The 27,571-nt window shown below is 46.0% G+C and overlaps 1 protein-coding gene across 1 annotated transcript in view; it reads left to right on the top strand.

Moving 5' to 3' along the window:
* Nucleotides 1–27,571, top strand: part of flna (filamin A, alpha (actin binding protein 280)) — an 84,346-nt gene that overhangs the window by 52,837 nt on the left and 3,938 nt on the right. The window contains 33 exon segments of the mRNA XM_070439600.1: nt 2,099–2,145; nt 2,147–2,260; nt 2,458–2,548; nt 2,723–3,010; nt 3,916–4,028; nt 4,173–4,322; nt 4,489–4,807; nt 5,366–5,539; nt 6,191–6,353; nt 6,907–7,067; nt 9,377–9,544; nt 9,617–9,740; nt 10,696–10,852; nt 11,109–11,298; nt 11,514–11,537; nt 12,675–12,754; nt 12,928–13,095; nt 13,307–13,378; nt 14,045–14,144; nt 14,307–14,447; nt 15,249–15,377; nt 17,395–17,568; nt 19,263–19,424; nt 19,599–19,802; nt 20,495–20,647; nt 20,748–20,870; nt 20,982–21,248; nt 21,370–21,507; nt 21,820–21,935; nt 22,513–22,645; nt 23,786–23,962; nt 24,183–24,401; nt 24,508–24,705. Of these exon segments, the coding sequence (XP_070295701.1) occupies nt 2,099–2,145; nt 2,147–2,260; nt 2,458–2,548; nt 2,723–3,010; nt 3,916–4,028; nt 4,173–4,322; nt 4,489–4,807; nt 5,366–5,539; nt 6,191–6,353; nt 6,907–7,067; nt 9,377–9,544; nt 9,617–9,740; nt 10,696–10,852; nt 11,109–11,298; nt 11,514–11,537; nt 12,675–12,754; nt 12,928–13,095; nt 13,307–13,378; nt 14,045–14,144; nt 14,307–14,447; nt 15,249–15,377; nt 17,395–17,568; nt 19,263–19,424; nt 19,599–19,802; nt 20,495–20,647; nt 20,748–20,870; nt 20,982–21,248; nt 21,370–21,507; nt 21,820–21,935; nt 22,513–22,645; nt 23,786–23,962; nt 24,183–24,401; nt 24,508–24,705 (5,037 nt within the window).

The raw sequence follows: 27,571 nt of genomic DNA, 5'->3' as shown, positions 1-27,571 counted from the left end.
CCTGTACTACACAGAGTAGTGCTCAGAGAATGCGCTGACCAGCTGGCAAGTGTCTTCACTGACATTTTCAACCTCTCCCTCACCCAGTCTGTAATACCAACATGTTTCAAGCAGACCACCATAGTCCCTGTGCCCAAGAACACTAAGGTAATCTGTCTAAATGACTACCGACCCGTAGCGCTCAAGTCTGTAGCCATGAAATGCTTTGAAAGGCTGGTCATGGCTCACATCAACACCATTATCCCAGACATCCTGGACCCGCTCCAATTCTCAAATTGCCCCAACAGATTCACAGATGACCCAATCTCTATTGTACTCAACACTGCCCTTTCCCACCTGGACAAAAGGAACACACACAGCACCACTCAAAAGTTTGGACACCTACTCATTCAAGTATTTTTCTTAATTGTTTACTATTTTCTACATTGTAGAATAATAGTGAAGTCATCAAAAGTGTAGAATAACACATATGGAAGGGAGGTGACCAAGAACCCCATGGTCACTCTGAAGGTTGGGAGAACCTTCCAGAAGGACAACCATCTCTGCAGCACTCCACTAATCAGGCCTTTATGGGTAGTGGCCAGATAGAAGCCACTCCTCAGTAAAAGGCACATGACAGCCCACTTGGAGTTTTTTGTCAATGCCAACCATCACATCCGGAGGAAACCTGGCACCATCCCTACGGTGAAGCATGGTGGTGGCAGCTTCATGCTGTGGGGATGTTTTTCAGTGGCTGGGACTGCAAGACTAGTCAGGTTCGAGGGAAAGCTGAACGGAGCAAAGTACAGCGAGATCCTTGATGAAAACCTGCTCAGAACCTCAGACTGGCACGATGGTTCACCTTCCAACAGGACAACGACTGTAAACACACAGCCAAGACAACGCAGGAGTGGCTTCGGGACAAGTCTCAATGTCCTTGAGTGGCAGAGCCTGGAGTCGAACCCGATCTAACATCTCTGGAGAGATCTGAAAATAGCTGTGCAGCGACGCTCCTCATCCAACCTGACAGAGCTTGAGGATCTGCAGAGAAGAATGGGAGAAACTCCCCAAATACAGGTGTGCCAAGCTTGTAGCGTCATACCCAAGAAGACTCGAGGCTGTAATCGCTGCCAAAGGTGCTTCAACAAAGTACTGAGTAAATGGTCTGAATGCTTGTGATTTGTTTTATTTTTACCAAAACATTCTAAAAACCTACTTTAGCTTTGTCATTATGGGGTATTGTGTGTAGATTGAGAAACTATTTAATCCGTTTTAGGAAAAAGTCTAACATAATTAATCTGGATAAAGTCAAGAGGTCTGAATACTTTCCGAATGCACTGTGAAAGCATGTCAAACATTATTCCTCCGAACGAAGGTCCTGTGTGAGAATGATCTGAATCCCAAAATACTTTCTGCATACGCTAAATCGCCCCGCTGTCGTGGAATCGCCCCACTGTCCTCCGGTGCGATCCCACTTGTATCTTTGCCATGTCATTGTACAGCTGATATTTGTGTGTGCCCCCCAGGTGACATCAGTATAGGTATAAAGTGCTCTCCGGGTGTATTAACTGTGTGTGTGTGCCCCCCAGGTGACATCAGTATAGGTATAAAGTGCTCTCCGGGTGTATTAACTGTGTGTGTGTGTGTGCCCCCCAGGTGACATCAGTATAGGTATAAAGTGCTCTCCAGGTGTATTAACTGTGTGTGTGTGTGTGCCCCCCAGGTGACATCGTATAGGTATAAAGTGCTCTCCGGGTGTATTAACTGTGTGTGTTTGCCCCCCAGGTGACATCTGTATAGTTATAAAGTGCTCTCCAGGTGTATTAACCTGTGTGTGTGTGTGTGGCCCCCAGGTGACATCAGTATAGGTATAAAGTGCTCTCCAGGTGTATTAACTGTGTGTGTGTGTGTGCCCCCCAGGTGACATCAGTATAGGTATAAAGTGCTCTCCGGTGTATTAACTGTGTGTGTGTTTGCCCCCCAGGTGACATCAGTATAGGTATAAAGTGCTCTCCGGGTGTATTAACTGTGTGTGTGTGTGTGTTGCCCCCCAGGTGACATCAGTATAGGTATAAAGTGCTCTCCGGGTGTATTAACTGTGTGTGTGTGTGCCCCCCAGGTGACATCAGTATAAGGTATAAGTGCTCTCCAGGTGTGGTGGGACCGGGCGGAGGCAGACATCGACTTCGACATCATCAGGAACGACAACGACACGTTTACCGTTAAATACACCCCGCCAGGCGCTGGTAGCTACACCATCATGGTGCTGTTCGCTGACCAGGTGGGTAGTGTGTGTGTATACAGTAGTGTGGTTAACCCATCATGGTGCTGACCAGGTGGGTAGTGTGTGTATACAGTAGTGTGGTTAACCCATCATGGTGGTAGGAATGTCTCTTTCCTCTCTGCATTCCAGTTTTCCAGCTCCTGTTAATATGTTGATGACTTGTTCCTTGATAGTGTGACCTCTCTGTGTTCCAGACCATTCCCATGACTCCTATCAGGATCAAAGTTGACCCGTCACATGACGCCAGCAAGGTCAAGGCCGAGGGACCTGGGCTCAACCGCAGTGGTGAGACACTCACACATGCTTAACACGCTCTCACACACACCCGGTTTTAAAGTGAAAAGTTGAGGCTGTTTTAAAAGCTATGAAAGACAGGAAGTTAAAGTTCGCCTTCACATACACGCTACCAATAATGAATATTTCTTGGTTTCCTCCCTCTCACGCCTACCCGCCCTCCAGGTGTGGAGTTGACCAAGCCGACCCACTTCACAGTAAACACCAAGGCCGCAGGCAAAGCCAAGCTGGACGCTGTGTTCTCCGGCCCGGCTAAAGGAGAGGCTGTTAAGGACTTTGAGATCATTAACAACCATGACAACACCCACACGGTCAAGTACACCCCCGTCCAGCAGGGGCCTCTGGGAGTGGCCGTCACCTACGGAGGAGATTCTATTCCCAAGAGCCCCTTCTCCATCCCTGTGGCTCCAAGCCTCGACCTCAGCAAGATACAAGTTGATGGACTGGGAGACAGTATGTACAAGAACCACTACAGTATATAGTATAGATAGTGATATAGGATCTATAGTGCTGTAGTATAGATAGTGATATAATATCTGGTGTGTGTATATATATATATATTAGTATCTATACACTACCGTTCAAAAGTTTGGGGTCACTTAGTGTCTTGTTGTTGAAAGAAAAGCAATTTGATGTTATTTTAAAAATGGACAAAAAAAATTGATCAGAAACACAGTGTAGACATTGCTAATGTTGTAAATTAATATTGTAGCTGGAAGCGGATGATTTTTAATGTACGCCTATGTAGATATTCCAGAGGCCCATTATCAGCAACCATCACTCCTGTGGTCCAATGACACGTTGTGTTAGCTAATCCAAGTTTATCATTTTAAAAAGCTAATTGATCATTAGAAAACCCTTTTGCAATTATGTTAGCACAGCTGAAAGTTGCCAGTTTGCTCTGTTCTGTGAAGGGAGTAGTACACAGCGTTGTACGAGATCTTCAGTTTCTTGGCTACTCCATGCGAGAAATTGCCTTCATTTCTCAGAACAAGAACAGATTGACGAGTTTCAGAAGAAAGGTCTTTGTTTCTGGCCATTTTGAGCCTGTAATCGAACCCACAAATGCTGATGCTCCAGATACTCAACTAGTCTAAAGAAGGCCAGTTTTATTGCTTCTTTAATCAGAACAACAGATTTCAGCTGTGCTAACATAACTACAAAAGGGTTTTCTAATGATCAATTAGCCTTTTAAAATGACAAACTTGGATTAGCTAACACAACGTGCCATTGGAACACAGGAGTGATGGTTGCTGATAAAGGGCCTCTGTACGCCATTGGAATTTTTGAGCGACTTAGTCATTGCGTTCAAGTTTTAATAGTGTCTAAGCATTCTCTCTTCCTGTATCTGTCTGTAGAGATAACAGTGGGTAAGGACCAGGAAGTGACCGTGAAGTCCAAGGGTGCAGGAGGTCAGGGGAAGGTGGGAGCTAAGGTTACAGGGCCTTCTGGGAAACCTGTCACCTGCAAGGTACTGAGCTTGATTGATTTTGATCTGTTTAAAACAGTTATTTATCCTAATTCTATGTTCATTGTTCAACACTTTGGCCTCAAACTAATTATTAAATGTGCTAAACAAATGAACGTGTTCTTGTTATTTAATGTAATTATTCAGGTGGAAGCGGGGCTTAAACCAGAGACCAGTCAGGTGAAGTTCATCCCTCGAGAGGCTGGGCCATACCAGGTGGAGCTGACCTATGACAGCGCTCCCATCCCAGGATCCCCTTTCAAACCCACTGCCTACCCCCCCACTGATGCCACCAAGGTAAACATGACCTCTAAACGCTTGACCTCTAACCCTAGTTCAAATGACTTGATATTTGACGAGACCTTTATTATGAAAACAAATCAAAGTTTATTTGTCATATGCACACGATACAGCATAGTGTTCACAGTACAATTAAATACTTCCTGTGCCCCTCCCCTGTCAGGTGAAGTGTTCTGGCCCAGGGTTGGAGCGTGCCAAGGTGGGAGAGACTGGGGAGTTTGTGGTGGACTGTACCAACGCGGGTCCAGCTGAGCTGACCATAGAGATCATCAGTGACAGCGGGACAGAGGCAGAGGTCCACATCCAGGATAACGGAGACGGAACCTACACCATCACCTACATCCCCCTGTACCCCGGCTCCTACACCCTCACCATCCGCTACGGGGGGCAGGATGTACCCAACTTCCCCGCCCGCCTCACAGTGGAGCCGGCCGTCGACGCCAGTGGAATCCGCGTGTTCGGACCGGGAGTGGAGGGCAAAGGTCAGAGTTCGTTCTTGCCGTATGTTCTGTGTTCTAGGCGTCAAGGTTGTTTATACATTTTTTATTTCAATTCGGTTTTCTATTTTTATTTGAAGTTTTAGTTTATTTTCAGACTTGATTTGTTAGTTTTATACAAATACTACTTTAATTAAAAAAATATATTATTTAGTTTTAGAGTTTGGGACAGAAAGTATGGTGCCCTTTGGCGATCTCCCTAGTGTATTTCTTCCCTGTTAGCTAGTGAGATGCTCAAGCTAGGCCTATTTGAAACATCGCTGTCTCCTGGCAGCATTTACCTGCCAGATTTAGAAGCTTGAAAACCACATAAAGGAAATATGTAAGCATTAGCTTTTTGCCAAAAGTTTAGGAGAAAAAAACTCTAACTAAACACAATTCATGATGGTTGTTTTGGATTCAAAGATAATGGTTTTAGTTTTTCAAATGGGCTTGTTTATTATTTCAGTTTACTAAATTGTTTTTTTTCATGAATAGTTTTAATTTGATATAATAACCTTTCTAGGCGTGTTCTGTGTTCATAGCCTGTGTTCTGTGTTCTAGGCGTGTTCCGCGAGGCGACCACAGACTTCACGGTAGATGCCAGAGCTCTGAACCAGACGGGAGGGAACCACATCAAGACGGTGATCCAGAACCCATCTGGCGCCGTTACCGATGCTGTCATCACCGACCGCTGTGACGGAACCTACAACGTAGAGTACACTCCCTACGAAGAGGGTGAGTTAGTGCCATCTGCTTGCCGTTAGGTGTAGTGACCATGATATATACATACTGTCCACACTCTGTATCCAGACACCATGATGTGTGTGTTGTCCAGAATCAGTGATCATGTACACTACTAACAAGAATAGACTGACAAGTTTCAGAAGAAAGGTCTTTGTTTCTGGCCATTTTGAGCCTGTAATTGAACCCACAAATGCTGATGCTCCAGATACTCAACTCGTCTAAAGAAGGACAGTTTTATTGCTTCTTTAATCAGAACAGCAGTTTTCAGCTGTGCTAACATAATTGCAAAAGATGATCAAAAATGAATGATCAATTAGCCTTTTAAAATGATAAACTTGGATTAGCTAACACAACGTGTCATTGGAACACAGGAGTGATGGTTGCTGATAATGTAGATATTCCATAAAAAATCTGCCGTTTCCAGCTATAATAGTCATTTATAACATTAACAATGTCTACACTGTATTTCTGATCAATTTGATGTAATTTGAATGGACAAAAAATTAGCTTTTCTTTCAAAAACAAGGACAATTCTAAGTGACCCCAAACTTTTGAACAGTAGTGTATATTTAATGTCCAGGTCCCCCCAATGTAGAGATGATCTATATTGTAACTCTATATGATAACTCTGTTTTTGTTCAGGTCCCCACAGTGTAAAGGTGGCGTACGATGAGTCTCCAGTTCCCAAAAGTCCGTTCCGTGTGGCAGTGACGGAGGGTTGTGACCCGGGGCGTGTACGTGCACATGGACCCGGCTTGGACAGTGGCATCACCAACAAGGCCAACAAGTTCACTGTGGAAACCCGGTACGACAGGCACACACTAACCCACATTGAGGATAAAAAGCTGTGTGTGATGGTAGTGCACATAAAAATACATTTTTTTAGTTTGAATTCCCATCTACCAAATAAAAAAAATACAAGTTAAGTGGGTTTCCAACGCATTTTGGTTGGTTTTGTCACTAAAGTGTTGCGTTATATAGCGAATGGGTTCACTGGTCTTGGCACATGCGCTCTAGCCAATAGCTCACAGATAGTGACATTATGATGGACAAGATGGCAAGATCATTTTTATTTGTCAAACGATCATGTCACCAGAATAATCCCACAGCATGATGGTTATTATATCAACACCTCCATTTCTCACATTGCTCATTTTACCAACACAAAAATATTCCATCTTGTCTAGCATATTTTCTAGGGAACATTTTGGAAAGTTTACCAAAAAATTTGCAGTTTCCATCAGGCCTGTTGAGACTTCTTTTTTGTTGTTGTTGTCCGACATGTACTTTACTCGTATGAAAAGTGAATGGAAACCTGGTTAGTATGCTGATCTCTCTGTCTCTCTCTCTGTCTGTAGTGGTGCGGGAACAGGAGGTCTGGGTCTGGCTGTAGAGGGCCCATCAGAGGCTAAGATGTCCTGCACCGACAACAAAGATGGCAGCTGCAGTGTAGAGTACATTCCCTACGAGGCTGGAACATATAACCTCAACATCACCTACGGAGGACAGCCCATCGCTGGTACGAATACACACGCGCATGCTGGTACTTTGTATTGTGCATTTTTAAATTGTGTAGCTAGCTAGTGATCTTCCCAATCTCAAATAAAACTGTCACATGCGCCGAATACAACAAGTGTAGTAGACTTTACCGTGAAACGCTTACTTACAAGCCCTTAACCAACAGTGCAGTTCAAGAAGAAAATATTTACCAAGTAGACTAAAATAAAAAGTAACACAAGAATAACGAGGCTATATACAGGGGGCACTGGTACCGAGTCAGTGTACAGGCTAGTAGAGGTAATCTGTACATGTAGGTGGGGGTAAAGTGACTATGCATAGGTAACAAACAGCAAGTAGCAGCGGGAGACGAAAGGTAGTGAGGGTGGTCGTAAATTGTCCGGTGGCGATTTTTATGAATTGTTCAGCAGTCTTGTGGCTTGGGGGTAGAAGCTGTTGAGGAGCCTTTGGGTCCTAGACTTGGTGCTCTGGAACCGCTTGACATTCGTGAAATTCTCAGACAATTTCAAGAGCTTTCCTCTGACACTGCTTATTATATAGGTCCTGGATGGCAGGAAGCTTGGCCCCAGTGATGTACTGGGCCGTACGCACTACCCTCTGTAGTGCCTTGCGGTCAGATGCCGAGCAGTTGCCATACCAGGCGGTGATGCAACCGGTCAGGATACTCTCGATGGTGCAGCTGTGGAACCTTTTGAGGATCTGAGGACCCATGCCAAATCTTTTTAGTCTCCTGAGGGGGAAAAGGTTTTGTTGTGCCCTCTTCATGACTGTCTTGGTATGTTTGGACCGTGATAGATTGTTGGTGATGTGGACACCAAGGAACTTAATCTTCGACACGCTCCACTTCAGCCCCGTCGATGTTAATGGGGGCCTGTTCGGCCCTCCTTTTCCTGTAGTTCAAGATCGGCTCCTTAGTCTTGCTCACATTGAGAAAGAGGTTGTCTCATCATTGTCGTTGATCAGGTCTACCACTGTGTCGTAAGCAAACTTAATTATGGTGTTGGAGTCATGTTTGGCCATGGAGGGGACTAAGTACACACCCCTGAGGGGCCCCAGTGTTGTTGCCTACTCTTACCACCTGGGGGTGTCTCATCAGGAAGTCCAGGATCCAGTTGCTGAGGGAGGTGTTTAGTCCCAGGGTCCTTAGCTTAGTGATGAGCTTTGAGGGCACTATGGTGTTGAACGCTGAGCTGTATTCAATGAACAGCATTCTCACATAGGTGTTCCTTTTGTCCAGGAGGGAAAGGGCAGTGTGGAGTGCAATAGAGATTGCGTCATATGTGGATCTGTTGGGGCGAATTGGAGTGGGTCTAGGGTGTCCGGGAGGATGCTGTTGATGTGAACCATGACCAGCCTTTCAAAGCACTTCATGGCTACAGACGTGAGGGCTACGGGCCGGTAATCATTTAGGCAGGTTACCTTCGCTTCCTTGGGCACAGGGACTATGGTGGTCTGCTTGAAACTTGTAGGTATTAGACTCGGACAGGGAGAGGTTGAAAATGTACACGTCCTGGTAATCCGTCTGGCGGCTTTGTTAATGTTGACCTGTTTTAAAGGTTTTGTTCACATCGGCTACCGAGAGCGTAATCACAGTCATCCAGAACAGCTGGTTCTCTCGTGCATGCTTCAGTGTTGCTTGCCTTGAAGCGAGCATGAAGGGCGTTTAGCTCATCTGGTAGGCTCGCGTCACTGGGCAGCTCGCGTCTGGGGTTCCCTTTGTAGTCCTTAATAGTTTTCCAGCCCTGCCACATCCGACCAGCGTCAGAGCCGGTGTAGTAGGATTCAATCTCAATCCTGTATTGACGGTTTGCTTGTTTGATGGTTCGTCTGAGGGCGTAGCAGGTTGTCTTATAAGCGTCTGGATCCCGCTCCTTGAAGCGGCAGCTCTAGCCTTTAGCTCGATGCGGATGTTGCCTGTAATCTATGGCTTCTGGTTGGGATATGTACGTACGGTCACTGTGGGGGCGACGTTGTTGATGCACTTATTGATGAAACCAGTAACTGAAGTGGTATACTCCTCAATGCCATTGGATGAATCCCAGAACATATTCCAGTCTGTGCTAGCAAAACAGTCCTGTAGTGTAGCATCTGCGTCATCTGACCATATTGAGCGAGTCACTGGTACTTCCTGCTTTAGTTTTTGCTTGTAAGCAGGAATCAGGAGGATAGAATTATGGTCAGGTTTGCCAAATGTGTTCTGGGATAATAAAGAACTAGTACAACATACACTAAACCCACATTTGACCTCTCTCTCTCCCGGTCTCCCCTCTTTCTTTCCCCTCTCTCCCCCATCTCTTGCTCTGTCTTTAGGCAGTCCATTCCAGGTTCCTGTCAGTGACACTGTGGACAGTTCTAAGGTGAAGTGCCAGGGGGTGGGGCTTGGAACCAACGTGCGTGCCAACATTCCACAGGCCTTCACCGTGGACGCCTCTAAAGCAGGAGTTGCACCTCTGCAAGTCAGAGTACAAGGACCCAAAGGTGTGTGCCAGCCCTCTCTTTGATTCTAGAACGTTTGGTTCCTGTGTCCAACTCTGGTTTGTCTGTGTGTAGGTGTAGTGGAGCCAGTAGAGTTAGTGGATAATGGAGACCAGACTCACACCGTGAACTACACCCCGACCAGAGAGGGACCTTACTCTATCAATGTACTGTATGCTGACCAAGAGATCCCACGCAGGTAACACACACACACCGGACCACACACCGCACCACACACAGGTAAAGCGCGCGCACTCCTGCAAAGTTCTTGTCACATGCACAGGATATAGGTGTAAACAGCACAGTGAAGTGGTACTAGCGTTGCAGCAATATCAACTACAGCGTGTCCAGATATAATTATTAGATGACTCTTACCCAGACACACTACATTACCCAGACACACTGGTCTAAATTGATGGGTCATGTGAAAAATGTAATCACCCCAGCCACATCTATCTAAGTGGATGGGTCACTATTGTCTAGACCCGTTCATGTAATACAATAGATGGCTGTAATCACCTCCAGACACACCTGGCTAATTTGATGGGTCATGTAGTAATCCAGCTGACGTGGGGTCTTTTTGTTTAGACATCTAGCTAGCTAAACAATGAACCGGCATAATCCCAACTACTACCAATACAAGCGTCGTAGCTGTAGTGTGAGTCTACAGGAAGCTAAAGCTAACCAACTAGGTTCAATGTTAGCTATCTAACAGTAGGCTATAACTAGCAATGCAAATGGGTTTCTGATTCAAATAATATTACTACACAGATCATACATTTGCTAACTAACAGTATGCTTTAACATAGCATTTAAAAACACCTTTCTGACAAAATCAGAAACGTATGTTGAAAATGTAGCTAGACTGTTATCCGTATACATGGATCAACGCTTCACGGCAGACTGGAACCATTTTAACTCCGTTTTGTTTGTAGCTGCATCTTATTTTAGCCCCCAAAAAACACATTTTGATAAATGTATCTTCAAACACCGCTCCTGTGACGTAGTGACGTGTGACATGCACCTAGTTTCCTGAAACGAGTCACATATAGACATGGGTTACACACACGCACACACACACACACACACACACACTACACATTTCTGTGAAAAATGGGGGGGTTTCAGCTTCACAAAGTTCTGCTACTCTCCAGTCCCTACAAGGTGAAAGTGTTGCCTACCCATGATGCCAGCAAGGTGCGTGCCAGCGGCCCTGGGCTCAACACCACCGGAGTGCCCGCCTCTCTGCCTGTCGAGTTCACCATCGACGCCAAGGATGCAGGAGAGGGACTGCTCGCCGTGCAGATCACTGTGAGTTTAGTTAACAGACCAATCAGTCTACTCCCACTATATCTGGACGGTCCTTGGCCTGTCTGGACGGGGGTATTTAACAGTAGGAGTAAGCTCACCAGGCGTTGGATGCATGTGTCTAGGAGGTGGCTTTACCAGCGTCACGGGCCAGCTAGTCACTAGTGGGTCTGTCTCATTTCCATGGTGACATCACCAGTATGACTGTCTCCATTGGTTACCTCATCTGACGTTCTGTTTGCATGGTGACTGTGTCCAGGACCCCGAGGGGAAGCCTAAGAAGGCCAGTATCCGTGACAACCAGGACGGGACTTACCTGGTATCGTATGTACCTGACATGACTGGTCGTTACACCATCCTGATAAAGTATGGAGGAGACGAGATCCCTTATTCCCCCTACCGCATCAGGGCTCTACCTACTGGAGACGCCAGCAAGTGTACCGTCACAGGTAACACACACACACACACACAGTGTTTTTGGTACGGTATTGTGTGATGGTTTGAAATGTCCCTTCACCCCACACATCCTCCTCCACCCCTGCTTCACTCCTCATCACATCTGTTTTCATCCCTCCATTTGGAGCAGCAGTTGTTGCCTCTCACCCTGACTCTCATTGTATTTGTCACTGTTTCGCTCCCCTGCTTCCACCCTTCTCCTTCTCAGTGTCAATCGGCGGCCACGGCCTGGGTAAGAACACTTCGATGATAGATCCACTAGTCTGGTCTGGTCTTGTTCCGTCTCTGATCCATTACTTTGGTCTGTCTGCATGCAGGATGGCAATACCCATTTTACAGTTCAACTAGCTCCCTTTCCTGACTCACCTCTATCTCTCGCTATCTCGCTCTCTTTCTGTCTGTCAATTTCAATTCAAGGGGCTTTATTGGCATGGGAAACATGTTAACATTGCCAAAGCAAGTGAAATAGATAATAAACAATATAAAATTAACAGTAAACATTACACTCACAAAAGTTCCAAAAGAATAAAGACATTTCAAATGTCATACGATGTCTATATACAGTGTTGTAATGATGTGCAAATAGTTAAAGTACAAAATGGAAAATTAATAAATGTATATACAAACTATTTATAATGCTGTTTGTTCTTCCCTGGTTGTCCTTGTGGCAACAGGTCAAATCTTGCTGCTGTGATGGCACACTGTGGAATTTCACCCAGTAGATATGGGAGTTTATCAAAATTGGATTTGTTTTGGAATTCTTTGTGGATCTTTGTAATCTGAGGGAAATATGTGTCTCTAATATGGTCATACATTGGGCAGGAGGTTAGGAAGTGCAGCTCAGTTTCCATCTCATGTTGTGGGCAGTGTGCACATAGCCTGCCAGGTCTGACTGTGGCGGCCTTTCTCAATAGCAAGGCTATGCTCACTGAGTCTGTACATAGTCAAAGCTTTCCTTAAGTTAGGGTCAGTCACAGTATATTGCCACTGTGGGACAAATAGAATGCTATCTTTTTGTTTTCTCATGATTTGGTTGGGTCTACTTGTGTTGCTGCTCTGGGGTCTCTCTCTCTGTCTCTCTCTCAAGCTCTCTCTGTGTGTCTGTCTGTAGCTCGCTCTCTAACTAACGTAGTTTACCTGTAGTACTAGTTGGCATGGTGAATGACATTGTGGGTAATGGAGTTGATATGGAGGCTGGATGTTGTATGCTGCTGATAGTAATAACATGTGTCTGAAATGACATCCTATTCCCTATCTAGTGCACTCTATAAAGAATAGGGCTTTTGTGGAGAGGATGCATGGATGACTTGGAGGGAGGGTCAGACTTCCTGTGTGACCGTTTCTCTTCATCCCTTCATCTGTCTCTCAGGAGCCGGTGTGGGTCCAACCATCCAGATCGGAGAGCAGACTGTCATTACCGTGGATGCAAAGGCTGCTGGGAAAGGAAAGGTAATGATGGAGAGGTGTTTGATTAGACTTTATCTGCACGTGGGCAGTAGGAGGGAGGCGTGGGCAGTAGGAGGGAGGCATCTTAGTGTGGCTGTAACTCTCTACCCCCTCTCTCTCTGCTCCTCTCTCTCTACCCCCCCCTCTCCTCTCTCTACCCCCCCTCTCCTCTCTAGGTGACGTGCAGTGTGTGTACCCCAGAAGGGGTGGAGTTAGATGTAGACGTGGTGGAGAACGAGGATGGAACCTTTGATATCTTCTACACCGCCCCCCAGCCTGGAGATTACTGTATCTGCATTCGCTTTGGAGGGGAACTCATCCCCAACAGCCCCTTCCTGGTCACGGTATGTACAGTCACCTACAGATATGCACACGTGGTTGAGAGCGTTTTTGCAGGTGTGAGTCTTGATTGGTTAATGATCTTGGCCCCTCCCTCCTTCTACAGCAGATTCTCATTGGACAGTCCGGAGACACAGAGTTCCGTCAGTCTAGAGTCTATCTGAACGTTGTGGAACAGTTTGACAAAATAACTTATTTTTTATTCCACCCCCCCAGGCATTGGAAGGAGCCCCCTCAGATCAGCTCCAACAGCAACAACTACCACAGTACTACAGTCAACAGCCCTGGGTACTGGTCTCTCCACTCCACTCTCTCCACACAGGGGGGAAAAGCAGCCATTTTGTGAATCATCAATGTGGCTCCACATTTGACAAAATGGCCGCCGTGTCTCTTTACGTCTTGTCTGGCTGCTGCTTCTGTCATGATGTCTTTCTCTCACAGTGTCGGTGGTTTCATCTTCATCAACATAATCATCATCGTCGTCATCGTAATCATGTCATACTTCATGTTTTGGTGTTTGGTCCCTATCGTCTTTTCATTTCAGCTACATTCTATTCTGCTGTGTTTGGTCTCATCGCCCCCCCCCCCCCAATAACTCAACCCTCCTCAACATCCTGAACCACTCTCCACCACCTCCGTACCCAATACAGTCCCTCACTCAATAGTGTCCCTTTGTCCCTCACTCAATTGTGTCCCTTTGTCCCTCACTCAATTGTGTCCCTTTGTCCCTCACACAATAGTGTCCCTTTGTCCCTCACTCAATAGTGTCCCTTTGTCCCTCACTCAATAGTGTCTCTCACTCAATAGTGTCCCTCACCCAACACCGTACCTCAGTCCTCATCCTTCTTACCCCATACGTCCTTCTTACCCCGTACCTCAGTTCTCACCCTTCCTACACCCATACCTTAGTCCCTCCCCCTCCTAACCTCAGATTCTTTGACCTCTGTCTCCTAGGCAACAGACCGGCCAATGGGAATGAATGGTTTGGATGTGGCGGGCCTCCGGCCGTTTGACTTGGTTATCCCCTTCACCATCCAAAAAGGAGAGATCACAGGTACACACGCCGTACTGTTGCCGCCAGGCAGGACATCATCATCCTTAACCATTAGACGTCACCGCCCTTAACCGTTAGATGAAATTCCACTAATGGACGTATCACCTCACATACTGAAAGCCTGAGGTACCTTGCCTGTTCAACTACTGTTTCCTCCCCTAGGAGACGTGCGCATGCCGTCAGGTAAYACAGCCAAGCCGGACATCACAGACAATAAGGATGGGACAGTAACGGTTAAATACGCTCCGACTGAGGCCGGCCTGCACGAGATGGACATCAAATACGACGGGATACACATCCCTGGTACGAACGACCTCTAACTCTGATAAACAGTCACATCTTCATTTAGAAAGATAAACCTAAATATGTTTCCACTTTCTAGTCTATATTTCTGGACAAGATGAAGATATTTCAGAATATTTAGGTCTGTTGACTGGCCAAGAACCTCTCCTGGGAGTATTCATAGTGTTGGTGGCTTCTGGATGTACTGACTCTCCTGTGTAGAGCTGATCTCTCGCTCTCATCCCTGCATCTCTCTCTCTCCTCTCTCTCATCCCTGCATCTCTCTCTCCCCTCCTTCTCTATCCTCTCTCTCATCCCTGCATCTCTCCTCTCTCTCCTCTCTCTCCTTCTCTCTCCTCTCTGCTTCTCTATCCTCTCATGTCCCTGCATCTCTCCTCTCTTTCTCTCCTTCTCTCTCCTCTCTCCTCTCTCTCTCATCCCTGCATCTCTCCTCTCTCTGCTTCTCTATCCTCTCTTGTCCCTGCATCTCTCCTCTCTTTTTCTCTCCTTCTCTCTCCCCTCTATCCTCTCTTGTCCCTACATCTCTCCTCCTCTCTCTCTCTCCTTCTCTATCCTCTCTCTTGTCCCTACATCTCTCCTCCTCTCTCTCTCTCTCTCTCTCCTTCTCTATCCTCTCTCTCTCTCTCTCCTTCTCTATCCTCTTCTCTCTCTCTCCTTCTCTATCCTCTCTCTTGTCCCTACATCTCTCCTTCTCTATCCTCTCTCTTGTCCCTACATCTCTCCTTCTCTCTCCTCTCTTGTCCCTACATCTCTCCTCTCTTGTCCCGCATCTCTTCTCTCTCTCTCCTCTCTCCGTAACAGGTAGTCCCCTCCAGTTCTATGTGGACTATGTGAACAGCGGGAACGTCAGTGCGTACGGACCGGGGCTGATCCACGGGACCGTCAACAAACCTGCTATGTTCACCGTCAACACCAAGGACGCAGGAGAGGGTAGGGCAATTAGTAGTTCAATTATAGATCCATCACCATCCATAATGTATTACAGGAGGGGTAGGCAATTAGTAGTTCAATTATAGATCCATCACTATCCATCATGCATTACAGGAGAGGGTAGGGCAATTAGTAGTTAAATTATAGATCCATCACTATCCATCATGCCATTATCGATCCATCCACTATCCATAATGATTATTATAGAATCCATCACTATCCATCATGCATTTATAGATCCATCACTATCCATCATGCATTATCGATCCATATTCACTATCCATCATGCAATCCATCATGATAGATCCATCACTATCCATATGCATTATAGATCCATCACTATCCATCATGCATTATAGATCCATCACTATCCATCATGCATTATAGATCCATCACCATCCATCGTGCATTATCGATCCATCACCATCCATAATGCATTATCGATCCATCACCATCCATCATAATGATCTATACTGAACAACAATATAAACACAACATGTAAATTGTTGGTCCCATGTTTCATGTTCCAGAAATGTTCCATACGCACAAAAACCTAGTTTCTCTCTAATGTGTTTTCATCCCTGTTAGTGAGCATTTCTTCTTTACCAAGATAATCCATCCACCTGACAGGTGTGGCATATCAAGAAGCTGATTAAACAGCATGATCATTACACAGGTGCACCTTGTGCTGGGGACAATGAAATGCCACTCTAAAATGTGCAGTTGTCACAAAACACAATGCCACAGATGTTTTGAGGGAGCGTGCAATTGGCATGCTGACTGCAGGAATGTCCACCATAGCTGTTGCCAGAGAATTTCATGTTCATATCTCTACCATAAGCCGCCTCCAACATCATTTTAGAGAATTTGTCAGTACGTCCAAACGGCCTCACAACCGCATTCCATGTGTACGGCGAGTGGTTTGCTAATGTCAACGTTGTGAACAGTGTGCCCCATGGTGGGGCTATGGTATGGGCAGGCATAAGCTACGGACAAGGATGGAGATCCTTGACGGCGATCCTGAGGCCCATTGTCCAGCCATTCATCTGCCGCCATCACGTTTCGGCATAATAATGCACGGCCCCATGTCGCAAGGATCTGTACACAATTCCTGGAAGCTGAAAATGTCCCAGTTCTTCCATGGACTGCATACCCACCAGACATGTCACCCATTGAGCATGTTTGGGATGCTCTGGATCCATGTGCACGATGGCGTGTTTCAGTTCCCGCCGATTTCTAGCAACTTCACACGGCCATTGAAGAGGAGTCGGACAACATTCCACAATCAACAGCCTGATCAACTCGATGTGAAGGAGATGTGTCGCGCTGCATGAGTCAAATGGTGGTCACACCAGATACTGACTGGGTTTCTGATCCACGTCCCTATCTTTTATTTAAAGGTATCTGTGACCAACAGATGCATATCTGTATTCCCAGTTGTGTGAAAGTCATAGATTAGGGCCTAATTTATTTCAATTGACTGATTTCCTCATTAACTGTAACTCAAATCTTTTAAATTGTTGCATGTTTATATTTTTGTTCCGTATATGAAAAATTTAATGTGCAGTGTTGGTTTACACACACACACACACACACACACCGAGTTGATGTGTGTAATGTATGTACACTGAGTGAACAAAATATTAGGAACAGGTTAAATAGTATTGAGACATGGGTTGTGTATGTGTGCCATTGAGGGTGAATAGACCAGACAAAATATTTAAGTACCTTTTCAACTGGGGTATAGTAGTAGGTGCCAGGCGCACCGGTTTGAGTTTGTCAAGAACTGCAATGCTGCTGGGTTTTTCAAGCTCAACAGTTTCCTGTGTGTATCAAGAATGGTCCACCAGCCAACTTGATACAACTGTGGGAAGCATTGGAGTCAAAATGGGCCAGAACACCTGTGGAACACGTTCTCAACACCCGGTAGAGTCCCTGATGAATTGAGGCTGTTCTGAGGGCAAACTGGGTCCAAATTAGGAAGGTGTATTTTCTAACTTCTCTCACTCCTGTGTAGGTGGTCTGTCGCTGGCCATCGAGGGTCCTTCTAAAGCCGACATCAGCTGTGTGGATAACCAGGATGGAACGTGTTCTGTATCCTACCTGCCTGTTCTACCTGGAGACTACAGCATCCTGGTCAAATACAATGACAAACACATCCCAGGCAGCCCCTTCTCAGCCCGCATCACAGGTAACACTATTTTACATGTTAATGTGAAAAAGGGTGACTTTAGTGAAAAACAATGGACCTCTGTCTCCTAGGTGATGACTCTATGAGGATGTCCCATCTGAAGGTGGCTCTGCTACTGACATCCCATAATAATATTCTCTCTGTCTCCTAGGTGATGACTCTATTTAATATTTTATTTATTTAATTTAACTTTATGTTAACCAAGAGGCAATTAGGAACAAGTTCTCATTTCAATTGCGACCATGGCAAATAAAAGCAAAAGCAGTTCCGACACATAACACACATAGCTACCATGCGAGTGTAAAACAACAATATAGTCAATGAATAACAGTGAAAATAAATAGTCTATATAAATGTGCAAGTGAGGGTGAGATAAAAGAGGAGGTGAAGCGAAAAAATATATGTATAAAATTAAAAGGCCATGGAGGCGAAGTGATAAAACAGCAAGTTAAAATAAACTAAAACACGAATGGTTGGTTTGCAGTGAGGAAAGCCGCAAACTAGAGGACAGAAATAATGGCCGAGTGCAAAAGGAGCAAAATATAATAAATAAAAACAGTAGGTACAGGAAGTTAGTTGTTGGGTCCTAAATATAGATGGGACTATGTACAGTTGCGTAATCTATGAGCTGCCTTAGACAGCTGGTGCCTTAAAGGCTAGTGGGGAGATAAGTGTTTAATCCAGTTCAAGAGTTTTTGTAGTTCGTTCCAGTCATGTGCAGCAGAGAACTGGAAGGAAGGCGTCCAAGGAACGAATATAGGTTTTTGGGGGTTGACTAAGAGAGATATACTGCTGTGAGCTGCGTGAACAGGTATGAATGTGCTATGGTATACCAGCGGAGCTTGAAGAATAAGAGAGGGGACTTATACCTAGCAGGGTCTTGATAGATGACTGGACCAGATGGGTTTGGCGGACGAGTATGATAGCGGAGGGCCAGCCAACGAGAGTTGTAAGGTCGAGTGGTGTAGAGTTATAATGGGGCTTTGGTTGACCAAAAGGATGGACTGTGATAGACTGGCATCCAATGTATTGAGTAGGGTTTTGGAGGCTTATTTTGTAAATTGATCAAGAAGTCGAGGATTGTAGGATGGTCAGTTTTTACAAAGGGTTATGTTCTGGACAGATGAAAGGGATGCTATTGTTTGCGGAATGGAAGCAATTCTAGATTTGACTTTGGGATTTATGGAGATGTTTGATGTGAGGTCTGGAAAAGGGAGAGTTTTTAAGTCTAACCGACAACCTGGTATTTGTAAAGTTGTCACACTATTCTAAGTCAGAAGCCGTCGAGTAGTAGATGTTGGACAGGGCGGGCGGTGCGGGCGCGTAAGGTGAAGGAAGCATGCATAAGTATTTAACCTTGTATTTAGAGCAATATGGGGCCAAGGAAGGAGAGTTGTATGGCATTGAGCTCGCTGGGGTTTGTTTACACAGGTAAAAGAGGGCAAGAAGTGTAGGATGGTGTGTCCTGCGAAGAGGTGGGATGTCCGGATCTGAAGGTGGCTCTGCTAGATCCCATATATATTTCTCTTCTCCTAGGTCGATGGACTCTATGAGGATGTCCATCTGAAAGGTGGCTTGCTACTAGCATCAATATAATATTCTCTACTGTTCAATAGGTGGATTAAGAACTTATGAAGGAGTCATCTGAAGGATGGCTTAGCTATAGAATCATTAATTTCTCTTCTGTCTCCTAGGTGATAGAATTATGAGGATGTCCCATCTGAAGGTGGGCTCTGCTGCTGACATCCCATTGGACATTGGAGAGCTGGACCTGAGTCAGCTGACAGCCTCTCTGACCACTCCCTCCGGCCGAGAGGAACCCTGCCACCTCAAGATGCTCCGCAACGGACACGTTGGTCAGTGTTGAGCAGAAGCAGACTATCGACTATCATTTTTCATTTGACAAATTTCAAAATGCCTGGAGTTGCCTCAGCCATGAGAGTAGAACTATACCCGACGTTACAAATCATTGTAGTCTACAGACAGATTGTGATTCTCAGAAGCTCCTCTAACCTGTCATTGTCCGTCAGGCATCTCGTTTGTTCCCAAGGAGATCGGGGAGCACCTGGTGAACATCAAGAAGAACGGACGCCATATTCCCAGCAGCCCCATCGCCGTGATGATCAGCCAATCAGAGATTGGCGACGCCAGCCGGGTGCGAGTGACTGGCCAGGGTCTCAGTGAGGCCAAAACCTTTGAACCTGCTGAGTTCATCATCGACACACGCGAAGCAGGTCAGTGAGTGTCTGTGTAGGATCAGGCGAAGCAGGTCAGTGAGGGTCTGTGTAGGATCAGGCGAAGCAMGTCAGTGAGTGTCTGTGTAGGATCAGGCGAAGCAGGTCAGTGAGGGTCTGTGTAGGAGCAGGTCGGTGAGGGTCTGTGTAGGATCAGGCGAAGCAGGTCTGTGTAGGGTCAGGTGATTTTGGAATTTTATTCATCTCTTTTTATTGCCTTTTATTTTTATAATTTAACTTTAAAGGTCAACTTAGCTTTTTTACAACCAAATCTCCTTGATGTAAATGGCATGACATAGAGGGGTCCAGACACTTTTTTTTATTTGTTATTTTTTGGCGATTTCACTTTGAGAAACTTACACCACCAGTGATTCACTTCCTTATCGTTGTTGTGCAATATGGGAGCTCTGAAAACATGAACAAAGGCTACAAAAATACTTGTTCTTTTAGAAACACAAGCTCTGCCTGGAGACGCCGGGCTTTGGGCTCTCTGCCTGGAGACGCCGGGCTTTGGGCTCTCTGCCTGGAGACGCCGGGCTTTGGGCTCTCTGTCTGGTGAAATCGCAAACTGTGTCTGAATCATTCTATAAAATGCCTTTTACATCAAAAATAAAGATGTGGATGTAAAAAGTACTCTAAGTATGTTGTGATTTTTGGAAAGCATTTTAAATGAAGTTTGTGATTTGCTGCAGGCTATGGGGGTCTGAGTCTGTCCATCGAGGGCCCCAGTAAGGTGGACATTAACACTGAGGACCAGGAGGACGGGACCTGTAAGGTCAGCTACTGCCCTACTGAACCAGGAAACTACATCATCAACATCAAGTTCGCCGACCAACACGTACCAGGTACTTCACTTGTTTCTTGACATCCTCGATTTAAAATATATATTTTTAAATGATAATATAAGAAATATTGTTTGAATAATGTGTGTGTGTGTGTGTGTAGGGAGTGCGTTCACGGTGAAGGTGACGGGAGAAGGGAGGATGAAGGAGAGTATCACCAGGAAGAAGAGAGCAGCATCTGTTGCTAACGTGGGCAGCCAGTGTGACCTCAGCCTCAAGATCCCAGGTACCCTCTCTACCATCCAGGAGATGCTGATCAGATCAGTAGACATGGTGGCCCAGGTGACCAGTCTGTCAGGTCCAGGAAGCTGTTAACCCTGTGTGTGTGTGTTAACAGAGATCAGCATAGCAGACATGGTGGCCCAGGTGACCAGTCCGTCTGGTCAGGTCCAGGAAGCTGACATCATGGAGGGAGAGAACAACACCTACTGCATCCGCTTTGTTCCCACGGAGACCGGCGTGCACACAGTGTGTGTGAAGTACGCGGGCGTCCACGTGCCCGGCAGCCCCTTCCAGTTCACTGTGGGGCCCCTGGGAGAAGGAGGGGCTCACAAGGTCCGCGCTGGGGGGCCCGGGCTGGAGAGGGCAGAGGCTGGAGTACCAGGTACGTGTGTGTTGGGGTTACTATACTGTGAGGATCACACATTGACATTGTGTGTGCTGATCCGTGTGTGTGTGTGTGCTGATCCGTGTGTGTGTGTGCTGATCCGTGTGTGTGTGTGTAGCTGAGTTCAGTATCTGGACGCGGGAGGCGGGTGCAGGGGGTCTCAGCATCGCGGTGGAGGGGCCCAGTAAAGCAGAGATCACCTTCGAGGACCGCAAGGACGGATCCAGTGGAGTATCCTACATGGTCCAGGAGTCAGGTGTGTTGAGAATGGTAACGACTATCTAACCACCTGGTGATAATCGTCCTCATTTATAGGCATTATCATCAACATTAGCTTTCTTATTAAGAAGAGGTGTGTGTGTGTGTAACGAAGTTCACTTCCCAGCTTGACATGTCTCCACTCGCGCTATTGAATTGGTACGTTTTCTATAGCGTAATTTGCTAAGATGTTGTCAAGCAGACGGTCACCTGTGAGGCCGAGGATCCGCCATCGAGTACCGGTAAGGGCTTGTGGAAGGAAGCTACACAGTTAGTCAGCACAGTGATGCCTGTTACACGTGTGTTGCAGGAGACTATGAGGTGTCTATCCGTTTCAACGAGGAGCACATCCCTGACAGTCCCTTCGTGGTTCCCGTGGCGTCGCCCTCTGATGACGCCAGACGACTCACTGTTGCCAGTCTTCAGGTGAGGCTCGGAGACACACACCCACACCCAGGACTACACTACCCACAACGCAGCAGCAACAGCCTGTGGGGGGATATTGTGTAGCTAGTGTTTTACGGGATGGTGTGTGTGTGTAGGCACAGCAATTTCTGAACATCTTCCTAGGTTTTTGTTTTGAAGAACAATAGGTCAGTCATTAGTCAGAGGGTCAGAGGTCAGGTCGTGCTGCTGCTGTTGTTGGGAAGTGCAAGGGTTTGTGGGAAACTAAAGGACCGTGTGTTTCTCGTGCCTCGTTCTAAAGGCTCACAACAGTCCCCTTCCTCCTACTTCCTTCCCATCATCCACCAGGCACTAAAGGGTTAAAGAGGTTACAATGGGCCAGTTTCTGTCATCCACACACACACACACTCTTTTCTGTCCTGTTCTTCACCTCTCTGACTCTCCTCTTTACCCCTGTTAGCTGCCTCCAGGTACGTTTGAGTGTTATTATATTGAGCATGTGTTGCAGTTTATAGTGTTGACTGATTGACCTGTGATAGTGTTGACTGATTGACGTGCGTCGTTGTGGTGTTGAGTTGTGAGTTATATATCTGAGCAGGAGTCCGGGTTGAAGGTCAATCACCCAGCATCCTTTGCTGTGAGCCTGAACGGAGCGAAGGGACAGATCGACGCTAAAGTTCACTCACCCTCCGGAGCCCTGGAGGGCTGCTGTGTTACTGAGCTAGACCAGGGTAACTACTACCACACAATACTACAATATACTACACAATACTATACTACACTGTTACTGAGCTAAAGACCAGGGTAACTCACTACACACAATACTACAATATACTACAAATACTATACTACACTGTTACTGAGCTAGACCAGGATACTACTACACACCATACTACAATATACTACACAATACTATACTACACTGTGTTACTGAGCTTGACCAGGGTAACTACTACCACACAATACTACATATATACTACACTTACACTGTGTTACTGGCTAGACCAGGTAACCTACCACACAATACTACAATATACTACACACTTATACTAACACTGTGTTACTGAGCTAGACCAGGGTAACTACTACCACCAATACTATACTCACATACTATCATACACTGTGTTACTGAGCTAGACCAGGGTAGACGTACTCCACACATACCTACAATAACTACACAATACAGATACTACCTGTTACTGAGCTAGACCAAGGTAACTACTACCACAATATACTATACAATACTATAATACCCTGTGTTACTGAGCTAGACCAAGGTAACTACTACTACTACTACTACTCAATACTACAATATACCACACAATATACTACGCAATACTTCAATATACCACACTATACCTTACTATAATACACTGTGTTACTGAGCTAGACCAAGGTAACTACTACTACTCAATACTAACACACTACTACTACTACTACACAATAATACTGCACGGTACTCCTACACTGATATTACTATTCAATAGGGAAAGGGGGATACCTAGTCAGACAACAGATGTGTCTTCCTCATTTAACCCCTCTGAATCAGAGCGGTGCGGGGGACTGCCTTAATCAACATCCGTGTCTTAACCCACTGTTCCCCGGGCGCTGAACTGCCTTGCTCAGGGGCAGGACGACAGATTTTTACTACACAATACTAATACGCTACACACTAATACTACATTAAACAATACTACACAATTTACACGACTATTACACGATACTAGTATACACTGCGCCACAATAATAATACTACTACACAATAATACTACTACTACTACTGCACAATACTACTACATTACTCTACTACTACACCAATACACAGTACTACTACGTTACACTACTAAACAGTAAAATCTCTCTCTCTCTAGATAAGTATGCTGTCCGATTCATTCCCAGAGAGAACGGTCTGTATCTGATCGATGTGAAGTTCAACGGCAGTCACATCCCCGGCAGTCCCTTCAAGATCAGGGTCGGGGAGACGGGACAGGCTGGAGACCCAGGCATGGTGACCGCATACGGAGCTGGATTAGAGGGAGGAACCACTGGTACGATTGACGAGGAGGAGGAGGGTGTTATAACCCTGGGTTTCAAATCATTTATCTGTGCCTGTTTGAGCTTAGCTGGCTCAATAAGCCAATATAATAAGTTTCAAAATGACTAGCCCTGCCTGTCTGACACTCCAGGCATACTAAAGCAAAGCTCAAATGATTTGACACCTGGGTCTGATGTGTTCTCATCTGTAGTTATGTATAACTCCCTCTGCAGGTACAGCCTGTGAGTTCGTGGTTAACACCAGTAAGGCGGGCCCCGGGGCACTGGCGGTGACCATCGACGGCCCCTCCAAGGTGAAGATGGACTGTGTTGAGTGTCCGGAGGGTTACAAGGTGACCTACGCCCCCATGGCTCCAGGAAACTACTTGATCTCCATCAGATACGGAGGACCTTACCACATCGTAGGATCCCCCTTCAAGGCTAAGATCACTGGTGAGGGACCTGGACACACACGCCAGGCTGTACACGTGTATGAACAATGGAGATGTCAGGGAAAAGAACATCAAGCCTCACTCTAACCTCTGTCTCTCTCCTCCAGGCTCCAAGCTGGTCAGTAGCCATAGTAACCACGAGACGTCCAGTGTCATGGTCGACCCCGTGACTCGCCAGGTTAGCTCTTCCCACCAGGGAGCTCCCAGCCAATCGGACGCCAGCTGTGTGACAGCCAAGGGGCTCGGTCTATCAAAGGGTTTCATCGACCAGAAGAACATCTTCAGCGTGGACTGCAGCAAAGCAGGTGTGTGTTTGGTCTCTGTTGTGTGTGTGAGTATTCTACCCTGTGTTAAAGGCAGGTTAATAAATGGAGTGTTGCCAGTTTCAATCACAGGGAAGACGAGATAAATCTGGTGGGATGTCAGCTGGCAACCGTAGCGCTGCGATCATCAATATCTCAGGACGTTGTGTCCTATTAACCCTACCTACTGGCGTTGTGTCCTATTACACCTACCTACTGGCGTTGTGTCCTATTACACTTACCTACTGGCGTTGTGTCCTACTAACTCTAACCCTATATCTACTGGCGTTGTTGGTCCTATTCACCTACCTACTGGCGTTTGTGTCCCTAATTACACCTACTACTGGGCGTTGTGTCCTACTAACTCTCCTAACCCTCACCTACTGGTGGTTGTGTCCTATTAACCCTACCTACTGTTGTTGTGTCCTTTAACCTACCTCCTGGCGTTGTGTCCTATTACACTACTCTGGCGTTGTGTCCTATTAACAACACACTCTACCCACTTGGCGTTGTGTCCTTACACCTACGCTAACTGGGCGTTTGTGTCCTATTTACACCTACTACTGGCGTTGTGTCCTATTACACTACTACTGGCGTTTGTGTCTACTAACTCTACACCTACCTACTGCGTTGTGTTTCCTTATTTACACCTTTAACCTACTGGCGTTGTGTCCTACTACCTCTAACACTACCTACATGCGTTGTGTCCTATTACACCTACTACTGGCGTTGTGTCCTATTTACACCTACCTAACTGGCGTTGTGTCCTATTACACACCTACCTTACTGGCGTTGTGTCCTATTACACCTACCCACTGGCGTTGGTGTCCTATTAACACCTGCCCTACTGGCGTTGTGTACCTATTACAACTTACCTACTGGCGTTGTTGTCCTATTACACCTACCTACTGGCGTTGTGTCCCTACTAACTATACCTACCTACTGGCGGTGTGTCCTATTAGCACTACCTACTGGCCGTGTGTCCTATACACCTACTACTGCCGTTGTGTCCTATTACACTACCTACTCCACATTTTGTAAGTGCTTGGATAAGAGCGTCTGCTAAATGACTTAAATGTTAAATGTCTGGCGTTTGTGTCCTATTACACCTACCTACTGGCGGTGTGTCCTATTACACCTACCTACTGCCGTTGTGTCCTATTACACCTACCTACATGTTGTTGTGTCCTATTAACACGCTACTTTACCTGGCGTTGTGTCCTACTAACTTTAACCCTACCTATGGCGTTGTGCCTACTAACTCTAACCGCTACCTCTGGCGTTGTTCCTCCCTTACACCTACTACTGGCGTTGTGTCTATTATTCACGCTGCTACCTGGCGTTGTGTCGCTAATTACACCACCCACTGGCCGTTGTGTCCTATAACCTACCCACTGGCGTTGGTGTCCTATTACACCTACCTACTGTTGTTGTGTCCCTATTACACCTCCTAACTGGCGTTGTGTCCTATTACACTACCTACTGGCGGTGTTTGTCCTATTTACACCTACTACTGGCGTTGTGTCGCTATTACACCTACCTACTGGCGGTGTGGTCCTAATTAAACACCTAGCTACTGGCGTTGTGTCCTATTACACCTACTACTGGCAATTGTGTTCTACTAACTCTAACCCTACCTACTGGCGTTGTGTCCTAATAACCTTAACCCTACCTACTTGGCGTTGTGTCCCTATTACACCCTACCTACTGGCGTTTGTGTCCTATTACACGCTACCTACTGCTGTTGTGTCCTATTACACCACCTACTGGCATTGTGTCCTACTAACTCTAACGCCTACCTACTGGGGCGTTTTTGTTGTCCTACTACTCCTACACCTACCTACTGGCGTTGTGTCTATTACACCTACGCTACTTGCTGTTGTGTCGTATTACACTCCTACTGGGCGTTGTGTCTACTTACACTACCTACTGCTGTTGTGTCCTATTACACCTACCTACTGTAGTGTGTCCTAATACACCTACTACTGGGCGTTGTGTCCTATTCACACCTACTACTGGCGTTGTTGTCCTATTACACCTACCTACTGGCGTTGTGTCATACGTACTCTAACCTGACCTACTCTGTTGTGTCGCTACACACTACCTACTGCTGTTTGTTGTCCTACTACACTCCCTACTGCCGTTGTGTCCTCCCTTAACTCTAAATCTAACATACTGCCGTTTTGTCCTATTAACTCTAGCTACCATCGTTGTGTCCTATTAACTCTAACGCCTACCTTCTGCAGTTGTGTCCTATTAACTCCTAACCCTACTTCTGAAGTTGTGTCCTATTAACTCTAAACCCTACTTCCTGCAGTTGTGTCCTATTTTTAACTCTTAACCCTACCTTCTGCAGTTGTGTCGCTATTAATTCTAAACCTACCTTCTGCAGTTGTGTCCTATAACTCTAACCCTACCTTCTGCAGTTGTGTCCTATTAACTCCTAACCCCTACCTTCTGCAGTTTGTGGTCCTATAACTGCTAGCTAACCATCGTTGTGTCCTATTCACTCTCACCTACCTTCTGCTCGTTGTGTCTATTACTCTAACCTACCTTCTGTAAAGGTTGTGTCGCTATTAATCTAGCTACCAATCGTTGTGTCCTATTCACTCTAACCCTACTTCTGGCAGTTGTGTCCTATTAACTCTAACCCTACCTAACCTGCAGTTGTGTCGCTATTAACTCTAACCCTACCTCTGCAGTTGTTCGCTATTAACTCTAACCCTACCTTTCTGCAGTTGTGTCTTATAATCTAACACCTTTCTTGCAGTTTTGTGTCCTATTAACGTCTAACTCCTAACCTTCTGCAGTTGTGTCCTATTAAACTTCTAATGCTAACCTACTTGCTGTGTGGTCTATTAACTCTAAC

Source organism: Salvelinus sp. IW2-2015, unplaced genomic scaffold (genome assembly GCF_002910315.2).
Source record: "Salvelinus sp. IW2-2015 unplaced genomic scaffold, ASM291031v2 Un_scaffold1796, whole genome shotgun sequence".
Lineage (NCBI taxonomy): Eukaryota > Metazoa > Chordata > Actinopteri > Salmoniformes > Salmonidae > Salvelinus > Salvelinus sp. IW2-2015.
Note: the sequence above shows the minus strand (reverse complement) of the source record. Positions and strands in the feature narration are given on the sequence as shown.